At 41.0% G+C, this 15,541-nt stretch overlaps 1 protein-coding gene and 1 non-coding gene across 2 annotated transcripts in view; one reads left to right on the forward strand and one right to left on the reverse strand.

Annotated features, from left to right (window-relative positions):
• Positions 1–408: 408 nt before the first annotated feature.
• On the reverse strand, positions 409–481 carry Trnaa-agc (transfer RNA alanine (anticodon AGC)). The gene has a single exon. It is a non-coding gene; the product is annotated as a tRNA-Ala (tRNA).
• A 420-nt stretch (positions 482–901) lies between these two features.
• LOC143283083 (RNA-binding protein 28-like) overlaps positions 902–15,541 on the forward strand; it is a 34,791-nt gene continuing 20,151 nt past the window's right edge. The window contains exons 1-8 of the mRNA XM_076589123.1: positions 902–1,045; positions 3,576–3,621; positions 5,225–5,370; positions 6,204–6,319; positions 7,280–7,355; positions 8,084–8,176; positions 11,749–11,823; positions 14,585–14,659. Coding sequence (XP_076445238.1) covers positions 919–1,045; positions 3,576–3,621; positions 5,225–5,370; positions 6,204–6,319; positions 7,280–7,355; positions 8,084–8,176; positions 11,749–11,823; positions 14,585–14,659 — 754 coding nt within the window. The 5' untranslated portion in view covers positions 902–918. The remainder of the gene's footprint in view (positions 1,046–3,575; positions 3,622–5,224; positions 5,371–6,203; positions 6,320–7,279; positions 7,356–8,083; positions 8,177–11,748; positions 11,824–14,584; positions 14,660–15,541) is intronic.

Genomic DNA, 15,541 nt, shown 5'->3' on the forward strand with positions numbered 1-15,541 from the left:
GACATTTTATCGATTTTTCTTATCAATTTGTTCATTCATTTACTTGTTTACTTATTTATATATTTATTTATTTACTTATCTATTTATAATTTTAAATTTATATGTGTATTTATCTGTTTATTAATTCTTTGTTTGTTTGTTTGTTTGCTATTAGTATTGCTGTTGTTCTTCTTCTTATCATCATTAGTTTGATTATTAGTCATTATTGTTATCATTATGATTATTATTGTTATTATTTTGTGTTCTCATTGAATCCACATTGACCGAAGTATTTCCCTCGCCTCAGATTGATTGAATGCATACAAGTGTTACTAACATAGAAGCATATATAAAGAAAATTTTTTTAAAAAGTGGTTGAATGAATAATTATGAAATATTACAATTTCGAAAAAAAAAAAAAAAAAGAAATGGAGATGCGGGGTATCGATCCCCGTACCTCTCACATGCTAAGCGAGCGCTCTACCACTTGAGCTACATCCCCTTCTGGACGATTGACAGTAAAATAAATATATATATGCAGACAACAGCTGCAAAAACGTTACACAGGTAGGTTATAATTTTAAGTGTTGCACATATATATTTTTGTAATGTGTGTCTTCTTATCAGGCTTATCTAATCATCTATTTTTCTTTTACGTTCTTGCAACATTCAACACAGCTGCACAACTGCTCTAAAAATAAATATACATCTTTTTAATCAGTGAGCGGTATGCAAAAAGAACAGAAAAATGGAGCTTCACCTGCTCGTTTGTTATATCAGGATCGTCGTCTCCCTGTATCAATGATCGGTATAATCACAAGACGGGGAAAAAAGAAAAAGAGAGAGGGGGGAAGGAGATTTGGGGTTTCTCAATTTTATGGATAGGCGCCATATTGAAAATACGGAGGGCGCATGCGTAGCATTGGAGCACATGGCACAATGTCGGACCGTAAGAGCAAAACACTATTTGTGAGAAACCTGCCTTTCACCACTTCCAACCAGAAGTTGATCGAGACTTTTGAGGAAGTCGGACCTGTGAAGACAGCCTTTATTGTTGCAGATAAAGGTAAGAAGAAGAAGTTGGAAAAATTGTCAATATTCTGGGCTTATCTTGTCGCCACGTGTGGTGTTCCAAAGAGCATGTAAACTTTGTTTCTGAGTCCAACTCTCATTTTGAGTTATTGTTTACACATAGGGCCAACAGCGTAATGTAATCTAAACCTAATACGTACAGTTAAAATCTAAAACATGAACGTTGCGACTATGGCCACTGCAATATATTTTATCCTGATTCTGAAATTGTAGACCTGCCGAGCGAGATAAAAACCGATTGATCAAGGAAACAGTTGTGGAGCTCGGACACTATTTCATGCCTTTCTTTCGTCTTTGGCTGTTTCTTTTGACGAGAAAATCCGAAAGACATCGTGGTTACATGTACATATCTTCATAGTCTGCACAACGTTTCATGAAATAACAATCAGTACTGATATTTTTTGTTTGTGCAGAGCAGTGTTATTATGCACTATGTGTGTGTGTGTGTGTGTGTGTTGTTTCATGTAAGGTGCTAAGAGCCCATTGCATGGGGAGTTTGCACCATAAGTACTACCTGTTATTGTTATTGTTGTTATCATTATTATTATTATAATCATCATCATTATCAGTAAGGTGGCAGAATGGTTAAGAGTAAGATATAATATAATAATAATAATAATAATACCGTTGCAGACCTATATTTAGGCTTCTCAGCCTTTAGTCTGGTCTTAGTACACGAAATCTTATTATCACAAACGTCCAAACACTTTTTCTTGTTTCTTTTTCCTTTTACTGCAATTTGTACATGCGATCTGCCCAGTGATTGTCCAGCCTAGCTTTGAAAGCGTTGAGAGAGGGGGCGCTGACTACAGAATCTGGTAGGGCGTTCCACGGGTTCACCACCCGGAAAGAGAAGTAGTGCTGGCGCATTTGTCCGTTGCATGGCCTCTTCTTGAGCCTCAGGTTATGCCCACGGGTCTGTCTGTTACTGTTTTCTAGGACCAGGGGGCTTTCCACTTTATACAGCCCATGAGTAAAATTGTAGACCTCAGTCATGTCTCCTCTGTCCCTACGGTACTGCATGCTGAGTATTTTCATTCTGGCTAGGCGCTCCTCATATGTACTGTTTGCCAGCCCGGGGACCATTTTTGTTGCTCTCCTGAGAACATGGTTATAAATATGTCAGTACATGAGTGCAGTATCTGCTAGGGTATGAGTTCCCTTTCTCGATCTTTCTCTCAAGTTTGACTGGAAAATCAAAGTTTCAAACTGATCATCTAGTCATTTTGGATGAGCTGATAAACTGTGGTCCCATGTGCAGCACACACTTGGTACACTGAAAAAGAACCCACGGCAACAAAAATGCTGTCTTCTGGCAAAATAGTCTGGAAGAAATCATTGTAACATGTACACAAATTTATTGGCATGCACTTAAGCCCTGACTAAATCATGCAAAGGGCCATACTGCTGGACAGACATCTGCATAGCAGATTTGGTGTAGAGTATAAGGATTTGTCGGAACACAGTGACACCTCCATGAGAAAGTGAAACTGAAATGGGTACCCCCCTATCTCTGTAGGCTATGAATATAGGTATTGGATTGTCATGATCAGACTCCACCACCTGCAGTTTTGGTTTCTTGTAGCAGCAGGAATCACACATGAGCCTTGAAAACTTCTTGTATTGTCACCTGTTACTTACTCACCTTTTTAAGTTCAACAGACTCAGAAATGGGTAAAGTGATACTTGAAGCAGATTTTAAAGTTCAGTTTGCTCTCTGTGAATCTGCAAAGACTTAAGTTTCATTTCTTTTGCCGTGTATTTGATGTGGAATGGATGTGACATTGAATTGGTTGATAAACATAGCAGGGTAAGCTGTCTTTGTTTCCCATGTCCTACCTCCTCAGTAGCCTTTTTGTGTTACTCCTTAGATACACTATTTGATTAAAAAAACACACCAAACTTTGTAATTATAGTTTGTTATTTATAACTTGCTGTTAAAGTTACAATATTTATGCAGCTTACTTGGTCTTTTTGATGATACAATAAGCTAAGGTCCGATGTATGACATGCTTTTACTCTAACTTAGCACACATAAAAGAACCCACTGCTACAAAGGGACTGTCCATGGCAAAAGATTCTGCAGAAATATTGACTTTCAAAGGAAAACATGTATGCTGTAGACAGAAAAAGAGAAAGGGAAAAAAAGGGATGATTCTGCAATGTGGTGAAAAACAAACAAACAATACTTTACAACACATATATTGATATAATATAATGCTATAATCTTTATGCAAGACTTGGGTCAGTTGTATTTGATTGCTTTGATTTCAAGTCCTTGACTTTACTGTAAAACCTAAATTAGTTAAAAGGGGAAAGTTTAATGAATAATGTGTGTTTCTGTGTCTGTATGTGCCTCTGTGTGTCTGTGTGTGTATGTTGTTTGGTTTTGAAAAAAAATATTTAAAAAAATTGATAGACAGTTGAATAAAGATTGATTATTTTCCTTTTTCTACCTTCGCTCCTTTCTCGCCTCTCTTTATATATTTTGCTTTTTGTTTCAGATTCAGGGAAGTGCAAAGGATATGGATATGTCCAGTTTTCCATGTTGTAAGTATTATATTTCAGCTTTCTTCTCAGTCTTCACGTTTGTGTATTTCAACATAGTTACCAATAATTTCATTTTATTATTGATCATTGATAAATAAGTAGCTTAAAAGAAAAACCAACAATTTGGAAACTTCAGTTACACGTTTTATTCAGTTTGTGAGCAAATGTCCATGTGTGAAATTTATGATTTAAGATTAGATAGAAAATATGATAAAACCTATCTCAGAAAATTAAACAAAAGTGAAATGAAAATCTCTGTAAAGTTAGTGAAAATGACGTCAAATCAGATTACTTTTTTTTCCGCTTGCAATAACTATTAACAGTATAGCTCTGGTTACAAAGTTTTGTTATACAGTAATTTTAATGTGATCTAAAAACTGATCAAACATGTATGTACCAGATTCGTTTAGTTTAATATAATGAGACTGACAGCATCTATTTGTAAACATTTTACAAGGGTAATGAAACCAAAAGACAGTCATGTTTCTTCCTTTCAAATATGAAACTGTTGTAAGTTTGGGAAAAGAAATGGGATCTGAAAAAATACTGTTTCATAATGCAGCATTTCACATCAGCTGTTAAAGTATTAAAACAACAGAAAAGTGTGTTTATTCAAGAAGTAGATTTTCTTTTATGACGTACATTTTAAAATACAAAAATACATTGCTTTTGTAATCTTGAATTCTGTCATCTTCTGCTCCCACACAAACTGACTGTCAGCACAAGAGTGGACTTTATTTGTATTTCAACATGAGATTGCATTAAAATATAAAACACTGATACAGCGATGGGCCTTGAGAAGTGGGGTACACCAAACCTAACATTACAATGGTATATATATTTATATATTTATAATTATATATATATATATATATATATATATATCATTATATGTATGTACATATATATATATAATGGTATATATGTCGAGCGCCATTTGCCGATCAGCGCGATCTTAAGATGGCGCAGAACCATATGACGATCCGCAGAAAGCGCAACCATCTTGAGATGGGCCAAGCCTTTCTCTTTTGACTTTTCGCGGTTGCGTCCTCCTGATTCTTTTTTTAAAATTTTTAATTTTATTTAATTTAATTTTAAATTTAATTTAATTTTAATTTGAGTCTTATTAGTAAACTTTGCAAAAGCGTTTGTTTGTGTGTGTGTGTGTGTGCAGTCAAAATATTAGACAAGTGACACTTGCGTCCTCCTGATTCTTTTTTTAAAATTTTTAATTTAATTTTAAATTTAATTTTAATTTGAGTGTTAAAATTAAAATTTTAATTTTGTTTGTGTGTGTTTCCAAGTGATCGGCAGATGGCGCAATTCTTGCTTGGTTTGCACAATCTTAAGATCGCGCAGCTCTATTCATTTTCGGAAATAATTCATAGATGGCGCGCCCATCTCGAGATGGTCGCGCTTTCTGCGGATCGTCATATGGGTCTGCGCCATCTTAAGATCGCGCTGATCGGCAAATGGCGCTTGACATATATATATATATATATATATATATATATATATATATCTATATATATCCATCTCAGTGATCTCCAGTTTTCAGTACAACAACTAATGACGGGTTTTTGTGGTTGTTGTGGGTCTCCAGAGAGGATGCTGAGAAGGCCAAAGAGACGGTCACGCACTGTGAGGGGAGGAGAGTCTCCATCTCCTTCGCTGACGCCAAGAAGAAGTGGAAAAAGAAGCAGAAGGAGGCAGGTGACAGCTCACAGGACAGCACAGCGATTCAAAGTGGTATGTGTTGGCTCAGTATTACTCACTGACTGCTAAAGCCCTCGTGGCTCAGAGATTCAAGATTCAAGATGGTTTATTCATGTATAGGCCTAGGCCCCTTATGAAGGGGAATGTGAACATTATTTTGCAAACAATACATTATGACACTGTGAGCATCAATAAACACAGTCAAACAAAAATATACCAGCATTACAGTTCAATGTGTAGAACAATAAAAGAAAAAACAAACAAAAGAATACAAACAGCGTCGTGGCTCAGAGAGCTGGGTTGTAATTGGGCAAGACACTCTCCACCTGAATCAAATTATAACCCATATAATCAAGACATATGTTTTATGTTAATTTGTTCACATCTGAGTTAGAGAATGATAAATCATAATAATCTGTATATTTTCATTGTTTGAGTTAGAAATAAAGTAGTGAATACAGTATATAATCTATCAATATTTCCAATGTCTGATTCAGATTTAGAAATAAAGTAGTGTATGCAGAGGTTATTTTTTCTAATTTCATACATGTCTGTGAATATGATTTTTAGAAAATATTGTTTGTTGTTGAATATCTGTGCTGAACAGTTGCATTAAGTCCCCCATCAGGTTTTGCAAGAAAGGGAAAACAAAATGTTCATTGAGAAAGAGCAGTATACATCTTTGCACAAACATTTTTTTTTTTTTTTTACATAGATAAAGAATTCAAAACATACTACAAGAAAGTGAAGATAATAACAGTGAGTGTACAGCAGATTAGAAATGTAATATTTTCTTTGGTTGTTAAAACCACCACATTTTTTAAAGTGTCATACTGAACTGTTCTATCTGTCTCTCTGCACTGCAGTTCCAGAACCATCAAAACCAGTCCAGGAACCCAAGACCAAAGAACCTAAAAACAAGACACCAAAACAGAAACCTGTGAAGAGATGTCGGATTGTCCTGAGAAATTTGCCTTTCAAGGTAGGCTCATACAGTGCAAAGTCAGAGCTGTGTGATCAGTGTTTTCTCCGCTGCAATGGGAATTCATTTACGGTTTTGTCTTTTGAGGACTGTGACTCTCAAACTAGGAGGCAAGATTGCACTGGCTCTAATAGTCTTAATCTCTATAGCTGTTGGTGATGATGTATCAGTGCTTCAGTGTTCTGCACTGGGTGGTGTGACTGTAGCTGTTGATGACAATGTGTCAGTGTTCTGCACTGAATGGTGTGACTATAGCTGTTGATGACAATGTGTCAGTGTTCTGCACTGAATGGTGTGACTATAGCTGTTGATGACAATGTGTCAGTGTTCTGCACTGAATGGTGTGACTATAGCTGTTGATGACGATGTGTCAGTGTTCTGCACTGAATGGTGTGACTACAGCTGTTGATTACGATGTGTCAGTGTTCTGCACTGAATGGTGTGACTATAGCTGTTGATGACGATGTGTCAGTGTTCTGCACTGGGTGGTGTGACTCTATAGCTGTTGATGACGATGTGTCAGTGTTCTGCACTGGGTGGTGTGACTCTATAGCTGTTGATGACGATGTGTCAGTGTTCTGCACTGAATGGTGTGACTACAGCTGTTGATTACGATGTGTCAGTGTTCTGCACTGAATGGTGTGACTATAGCTGTTGATGACAATGTGTCAGTGTTCTGCACTGAATGGTGTGACTATAGCTGTTGATGACAATGTGTCAGTGTTCTGCACTGAATGGTGTGACTATAGCTGTTGATGACGATGTGTCAGTGTTTCAGTGTTTTGCACTATTTTGATACATATTTTCATGTGATATTGGACACAAGTTTTTATTAGAACGATGTGTTAATGCTTCAGTGTTCTTTTTTGTTATTTAATTTTTTTAACTATTTTGAGACATATTTTCAGGTGATTATTTGACACAGTTCTTTTATTCTGCTGTTGTTTGTTTTATCTGCAGTGCAAGGAGTCCCACATCCGGGAGCACTTTGAAAAGTTTGGTGCCATTTCTGAAGTGTCCATTCCTCTCAAGAAAGGTATGTTGAAACAGTCTGTCTTTAACCAGACTAGTACAATTTGTGTATTTGAGTAAGTGCATACAGTCATCCCATAATACTTCAGGAAAGTTGAACTGGTACAATTTTACAATTGTTTTGTGACAACTGTGTATGAATGAAACAGAATTTTTCAGAGGGAAAGGGGACATTACTTTCTCTCTTCAGAGAACTTTTGAGGGAAAGGGGACATTACTTTCTGTCCTTGGAGAACTTTGAGGGAAAGGGGACATTACTTTCTCCCTTCTGAGAACTTTGAGGGAAAGGGGACATTACTTTCTCCCTTCAGAGAACTTTGAGGGAAAGGGGACACTACTTTCTCCCTTCAGAGAACTTTGAGGGAAAGGGGACACTACTTTCTCCCTTCAGAGAACTTTGAGGGAAAGGGGACATTACTTTCTCCCTTCAGAGAACTTTGAGGGAAAGGGGACACTACTTTCTCCCTTCAGAGAACTTTGAGGGAAAGGGAACATTACTTTCTGTCCTCGGAAAACTTTTAGGGAGAGGATACACTACTTTCTGTCTTCAGAGATGAGGAAAAGGGGACATTACTTTCTGTCTTTACTGTGGACACCAAAGCAGATCCAATCTGGGACTCCATAGCCACACGTTAGTCCACACCAAGCCAGTATGAGAAGCACATGGTTGGGACACAGGAGAATGCCAAGATAGACAGGGATTAAAGTGGTGACTGTTGTGTGATGTTGCAGGCACTTTGAGTCGAGGGTTTGCCTTTGTCCAGTACACAGAGCTGAGGGCTGCCCAGAAAGCTGTGGCCGAGATGAACGCCAAGGAAGTGATGGGTGAGTGGCTGTCAGCTTCACACACAGGGCAACAGATCAGTGACTGCTATCACAGTACATGTCCATGACAACAGATCAGTGATTGTACACAGTACATGTCCATGACAACAGGTCAGTGACTGCTGTCACAGTACATGTCCATGACAACAGATCAGTGACTGCTGTCACAGTACATGTCCATGACAACAGATCAGTGACTGCTGTCACAGTACATGTCCATGACAACAGATCAGTGTGTCACAGTACATGTTCATGACAACAGATCAGTGACTGCTGTCACAGTACATGTCCATGACAACAGATCAGTGACTGTACACAGTACATGTCCATGACAACAGGTCAGTGACTGCTATCACAGCACATGTCCATGACAACAGATCAGTGACTGCTATCACAGCACATGTCCATGACAAAAGGTCAGTGACTGTACACAGTACATGTCCATGACAACAGGTCAGTGACTGTACACAGTACATGTCCATGACAACAGGTCAGTGACTGCTGTCACAGTACATGTCCATGACAACAGATCAGTGACTGCTGTCACAGTACATGTCCATGACAACAGATCAGTGACTGCTGTCACAGTACATGTCCATGACAACAGGTCAGTGACTGCTGTCACAGTACATGTCCATGACAACAGATCAGTGTGTCACAGTACATGTTCATGACAACAGATCAGTGACTGCTGTCACAGTACATGTCCATGACAACAGATCAGTGTGTCACAGTACATGTCCATGACAACAGATCAGTGTGTCACAGTACATGTTCATGACAACAGATCAGTGACTGCTGTCACAGTACATGTCCATGACAACAGATCAGTGTGTCACAGTACATGTTCATGACAACAGATCAGTGACTGCTGTCACAGTACATGTCCATGACAACAGGTCAATGACTGTACACAGTACATGTTCATGACAACAGATCAATGACTGCTATCACAGTACATGTCCATGACAACAGATCAGTGACTGCTGTCACAGTACATGTCCATGACAACAGATCAGTGTGTCACAGTACATGTTCATGACAACAGATCAGTGACTGCTGTCACAGTACATGTCCATGACAACAGGTCAGTGACTGCTGTCACAGTACATGTCCATGACAACAGATCAGTGACTGCTATCAAAGTACATGTCCATGACAACAGGTCAATGACTGCTGTCACAGTACATGTCCATGACAACAGATCAGTGACTGCTATCACAGTACATGGCCATGACAACAGGTCAGTGACTGCTGTCACAGTACATGTCCATGACAACAGATCAGTGACTGCTATCACAGTACATGTTCATGACAACAGATCAATGACTGTACACAGTACATGTCCATGACAACAGATCCGTGTGTCACAGTACATGTCCATGACAACAGATCCGTGTGTCACAGTACATGTTCATGACAACAGGTCAGTGACTGCTATCACAGTACATGTCCATGACAACAGGTCAGTGACTGCTATCACAGTACATGTCCATGACAACAGGTCAGTGACTGCTATCACAGTACATGTCCATGACAACAGATCAGTGACTGCTATCACAGTACATGTCCATGACAACAGATCAGTGACTGCTATCACAGTACATGTCCATGACAACGGGTCAGTGACTGCTGTCACAGTACATGTCCATGACAACAGGTCAGTGACTGCTATCACAGTACATGTCCATGACAACAGGTCAGTGACTGCTATCACAGTACATGTCCATGACAACAGATCAGTGACTGCTATCACAGTACATGTCCATGACAACGGGTCAGTGACTGCTGTCACAGTACATGTCCATGACAACGGGTCAGTGACTGCTGTCACAGTACATGTCCATGACAACAGGTCAGTGACTGCTGTCAGAGTACATGGCCATGACAACAGATCAGTGACTGCTGTCACAGTACATGGCCATGACAACAGATCAGTGACTGCTGTCACAGTACATGTCCATGACAGCTTGTCAGTGTGTCAGAGTACATGTTCATGACAACAGGTCAGTGACTGCTGTCACAGTACATGTCCATGACAACAGGTCAGTGACTGCTGTCACAGTACATGTCCATGACAACAGATCAGTGACTGCTGTCACAGTACATGTCCATGACAACAGGTCAGTGACTGCTGTCACAGTACATGTCCATGACAACAGATCAGTGACTGCTATCACAGTACATGTCCATGACAACAGGTCAGTGACTGCTGTCACAGTACATGTCCATGACAACAGATCAGTGACTGCTATCACAGTACATGTTCATGACAACAGATCAATGACTGTACACAGTACATGTCCATGACAACAGATCCGTGTGTCACAGTACATGTCCATGACAACAGATCCGTGTGTCACAGTACATGTTCATGACAACAGGTCAGTGACTGCTATCACAGTACATGTCCATGACAACAGGTCAGTGACTGCTATCACAGTACATGTCCATGACAACAGGTCAGTGACTGCTATCACAGTACATGTCCATGACAACAGATCAGTGACTGCTATCACAGTACATGTCCATGACAACAGATCAGTGACTGCTATCACAGTACATGTCCATGACAACAGATCAGTGACTGCTATCACAGTACATGTCCATGACAACGGGTCAGTGACTGCTGTCACAGTACATGTCCATGACAACAGGTCAGTGACTGCTATCACAGTACATGTCCATGACAACAGGTCAGTGACTGCTATCACAGTACATGTCCATGACAACAGATCAATGACTGCTATCACAGTACATGTCCATGACAACAGGTCAGTGACTGCTGTCACAGTACATGTCCATGACAACGGGTCAGTGACTGCTGTCACAGTACATGTCCATGACAACAGGTCAGTGACTGCTGTCAGAGTACATGTCCATGACAACAGGTCAATGACTGCTGTCACAGTACATGTCCATGACAACAGGTCAGTGACTGCTGTCACAGTACATGTCCATGACAGCAGGTCAGTGTGTCACAGTACATGTCCATGACAACAGGTCAGTGACTGCTGTCACAGTACATGTCCATGACAACAGGTCAGTGTGTCACAGTACATGTCCATGACAACAGGTCAGTGACTGCTGTCACAGTACATGTCCATGACAACGGGTCAGTGACTACTGTCACAGCTGTGAATGGTGGCAGTTTTGACAATGATTTGTCATCGATACAGAGTCTCTCTGGATAACTGCTTTAATTCTTTTTTTGATTTTTTTAACTGTCTTTTTTCTTTAAATCTTTTTTGTTTGTTTTGATTTTTTAACCATATGTTTAGGACTATTAAGCAATATTTTTTAGAACATGTAAAAGAACCCACAGCAACCACATCAAGAGGCTGTGTAAAGCACTGAGAAGGGAGGGAGGTGTGTCATGTCAGAGCTAGGTGTGTCATGTCAGAGCTAGGTGTGTCATGTCAGAGCTAGATGTGCCATGTCAGAGCTAGATGTGTCATGTCAGAGCTAGATGCGTGAGGGAGGATGGGCTGTGTGTCACACCCTGTGTCAGTGTCACACCCTGTGTCAGTGTCACGCCCTGTGTCAGTGTCACGCCCTGTGTCATGTTTCAGGACGCCCGGTGGCAGTGGACTGGGCAGTGGCCAAGGACAGGTTTGTGGCCAGCTCCCAGGAACATGCTGACCAAGGTCTGTAGCCTGCACCTCTCTCTGTCTTTCTCTGTCTCTGTTTCTCACTGTCTTTCTCTCTCTGTCTTTCTCTGTCTCTCTCTGTCTTTCTCCGTCTCTGTTTCTCACTTTCTCTCTCCGTCTCTCTGTCTTTCTCTGTCTCTGTCTCTTTGTCTTTCTCCGTCTCTGTTTCTCTCTGTCTTTCTTTCACTATCTCTCTCTGTCTTTCTCTGTCTCTCGCTGTCTTTCTCTTTCTCTCTGTTTTTCTATCTCTTTCTGTCTCTGTCTTTCTCTGTGTGTCTCTGTCTCTCGGTCTTGTCTGTCTGTCTCTCTTTCTGTCCTCCTCTGTATCAGTCTGTCTCTCTGTCTCTGTCTGTCTCTCACGGTTAGATGTTGTTGAGGTGGTCTTTGATGAGGAAGATTAAATACTGAAAACACTGATGGACAGCATATGGTTATTGCTTGTCTATGTTTATTTATTGTATTATATTTTCTGTCTGTGCTCTAACTATAATTACTGCGTGTGTATGGCTGTGATTATTGCGTGTATGGTTTTGTTCAAATTTACTTAAAAGGATTTTTTATCTTTTGTGTCTGCATATTGAATGACTGTGAATATTGTGCATGCTTGTGTTTTTCACCACAAATCAATTCCTTATATTGGAGATATTAAAATATTATGTGTTATCTAATGGTGTGGATATGATATTATAAAAGATAAAATGATCATTATATATTTGATGCCAAGAATGTTAGGAATGATATGATGATATGGATGTGATGATAAGAACAATACGATAGAATGGATGTGTTGATAAGAATTTTAAAAAAATGAAATGGGTGTAATGATAAGAATGATGCTGTGTTAATGGTTACCGTGGAAGGAAGCAAAGTAGAAATGCAGGTGATCTGTGTTCACTGTTTCTCTGGATGAAATGAGGAGGGTCAGACTGAGAGCTGATGGGCGCAATAGCCGAGTGGTTAAAGCATTGGACTGTCAATCTGAGGGTCCCGGGTTCGAATCACGGTGACGGCGCCTGGTGGGTGAAGGGTGGAGATTTTTACGATCTCCCAGGTCAACATATGTGCAGACCTGCTAGTGCCTGAACCCCCTTCGTGTGTATATGCAAGCAGAAGATCAAATACGCACGTTAAAGATCCTATAATCCATGTCAGCGTTCGGTGGGTTATGGAAACAAGAACATACCCAGCACGCACACCCCGAAAACGGAGTATGGCTGCCTACATGGCGGGGTAAAAACGGTCATACACATAAAAGCCCATTCGTGTGCATACGAGTGAACGTGGGAGTTGCAGCCCACGAACGCAGAAGAAGAAGAAGAAGACTGAGAGCTGAGGGTTCTGGTGTACTCAATGAAACACAACAGTGAAGGCAACAAGGTAGCCTGCAGCTAAAAAAGAAAAGTAAAATGATATGAAATAAAGTAAAATGAAAAGCTAGAAGAAAATCACAACACATAGAAGCTGATACCTGATGTTCAGCATGGGACACAGCGAGGGAGGAATGACAAGTGCCTGGAGAACAGTGCACTGATGGGCGTTGTGCTGACACACTGATGGACGTTGTGCTGACACACTGATGGATGATGTTGTGCTGACACACTGATGGATGTTGTTGTGCTGACACACTGATGGATGTTGTGCTCATACACTGATGGACGTTGTGCTGACACACTGATGGATGATGTTGTGCTGACACACTGATGGATGTTGTGCTGACACACTGATGGATGTTGTTGTGCTGACACACTGATGGATGTTGTGCTCACACACTGATGGACGTTGTGCTGACACACTGATGAGCGTTGTGCTGACACACTGATGGGCGTTGTGCTGACACACTGATGGAATGTTGTTGTGCTGACACACTGATGGATGTTGTGCTGACACACTGATGGATGTTGTTGTGCTGACACACTGATGGATGTTGTGCTCACACACTGATGGACGTCATTGTGCTGACACACTGATGGATGTTGTTGTGCTCACACACTGATGGACGTTGTGCTCACACACTGATGGATGTTGTTGTGCTGACTCACTGAGGGATGTTGTGCTGACACACTGATGGACGTTGTGCTGACACACTGATGAGCGTTGTGCTGACACACTGATGGGCGTTGTGCTGACACACTGATGGAATGTTGTTGTGCTGACACACTGGTGGATGTTGTGCTGACACACTGATGGATGTTGTTGTGCTGACACACTGATGGATGTTGTTGTGCTGACACACTGATGGATGTTGTTGTGCTGACACACTGATGGACGTTGTGCTGACACACTGATGGATGTTGTTGTGCTGACACACTGATGGATGTTGTGCTCATACACTGATGGACGTTGTGCTGACACACTGATGGATGATGTTGTGCTGACACACTGATGGATGTTGTGCTGACACACTGATGGATGTTGTTGTGCTGACACACTGATGGATGTTGTGCTGACACACTGATGGATGTTGTTGTGCTGACACACTGATGGACGTCGTTGTGCTGACACACTGATGGACGTTGTTGTGCTCACACACTGATGGATGTTGTTGTGCTGACTCACTGATGGATGTGCTGACACACTGATGGATGTTGTGCTGACACACTGATGGATGTTGTTGTGCTGCTGACACACTGATGGATGTTGTTGTGCTGACACACTGATGGATGTTGTTGTGCTGACATACTGATGGATGTTGTGCTGACACACTGATGAATGTTGTTGTGTTGTGCTGACACACTGATGGATGTTGTTTTGATGACAGACACTGCAGGAGCAGAGGAGGAGCAGGCTGAGGAGAAGGATGAAGGCTCTGATGACAACAAAAGTGGTGACTCAGGTATGCTGCATCATATGACATTTTCCTACATTATCCATTTCCTGATCTTCCATCAGATCTGCTGGCAGACATGGGCACTCCTGTTTTATGCCAGGAGCAAATGTTTCTATAGATTTAAACATCCCAGTTATTTTCTTTTCTGCTGTAGCCCTGTGTGATTGGCTGCTCTGTAAGTCTGGTTGGGAAGGGAGAAAGACCGACATGGAATGCTTGTCATTGAAGTCTAGTTGGGAAGGGAGAAAGACCGACATGGAATGCTTGTCATTGAAGTCTAGTGGGAAGGGAGAAAGACCAACATGGAATGCTTGTCATTGAAGTCTAGTGGGAAGGGAGAAAGACCGACATGGAATGCTTGTCATTGAAGTCTAGTAGGAAGGGAGAAAGACCAACATGGAATGCTTGTCATTGAAGTCTAGTTGGGAAGGGAGAAAGACCGACATGGAATGCTTGTCATTGAAGTCTAGTGGGAAGGGAGAAAGACCGACATGGAATGCTTGTCATTGAAGTCTAGTGGGAAGGGAGAAAGACCGACATGGAATGCTTGTCATTGAAGTCTAGTGGGAAGGGAGAAAGACCGACATGGAATGCTTGTCATTGAAGTCTAGTGGGAAGGGAGAAAGACCAACATGGACATTGTTCTGGTGCTTCCACTGTGATGGAGCGCAGGTTGTGTTGACCTCACAGCAGTGCTAGCTGCCTTTCTTGGTGAAGAAATAGTGTGGAGCAATGACCTACTGCTAATGCATTCTCCTGGGAAGCAAGAGAATCAGAGCACATGGGATTGAATCTCACACTTGGCAGTATGTTTTCCCCTCCACCACATCTTGAGTGGTGGTCTGGTTGTTAGTCATTCAGATGAAAAGAGGAACCAGGGTCTCATGT

This window comes from Babylonia areolata, chromosome 6, assembly GCF_041734735.1.
Source record: "Babylonia areolata isolate BAREFJ2019XMU chromosome 6, ASM4173473v1, whole genome shotgun sequence".
NCBI lineage: Eukaryota > Metazoa > Mollusca > Gastropoda > Neogastropoda > Buccinidae > Babylonia > Babylonia areolata.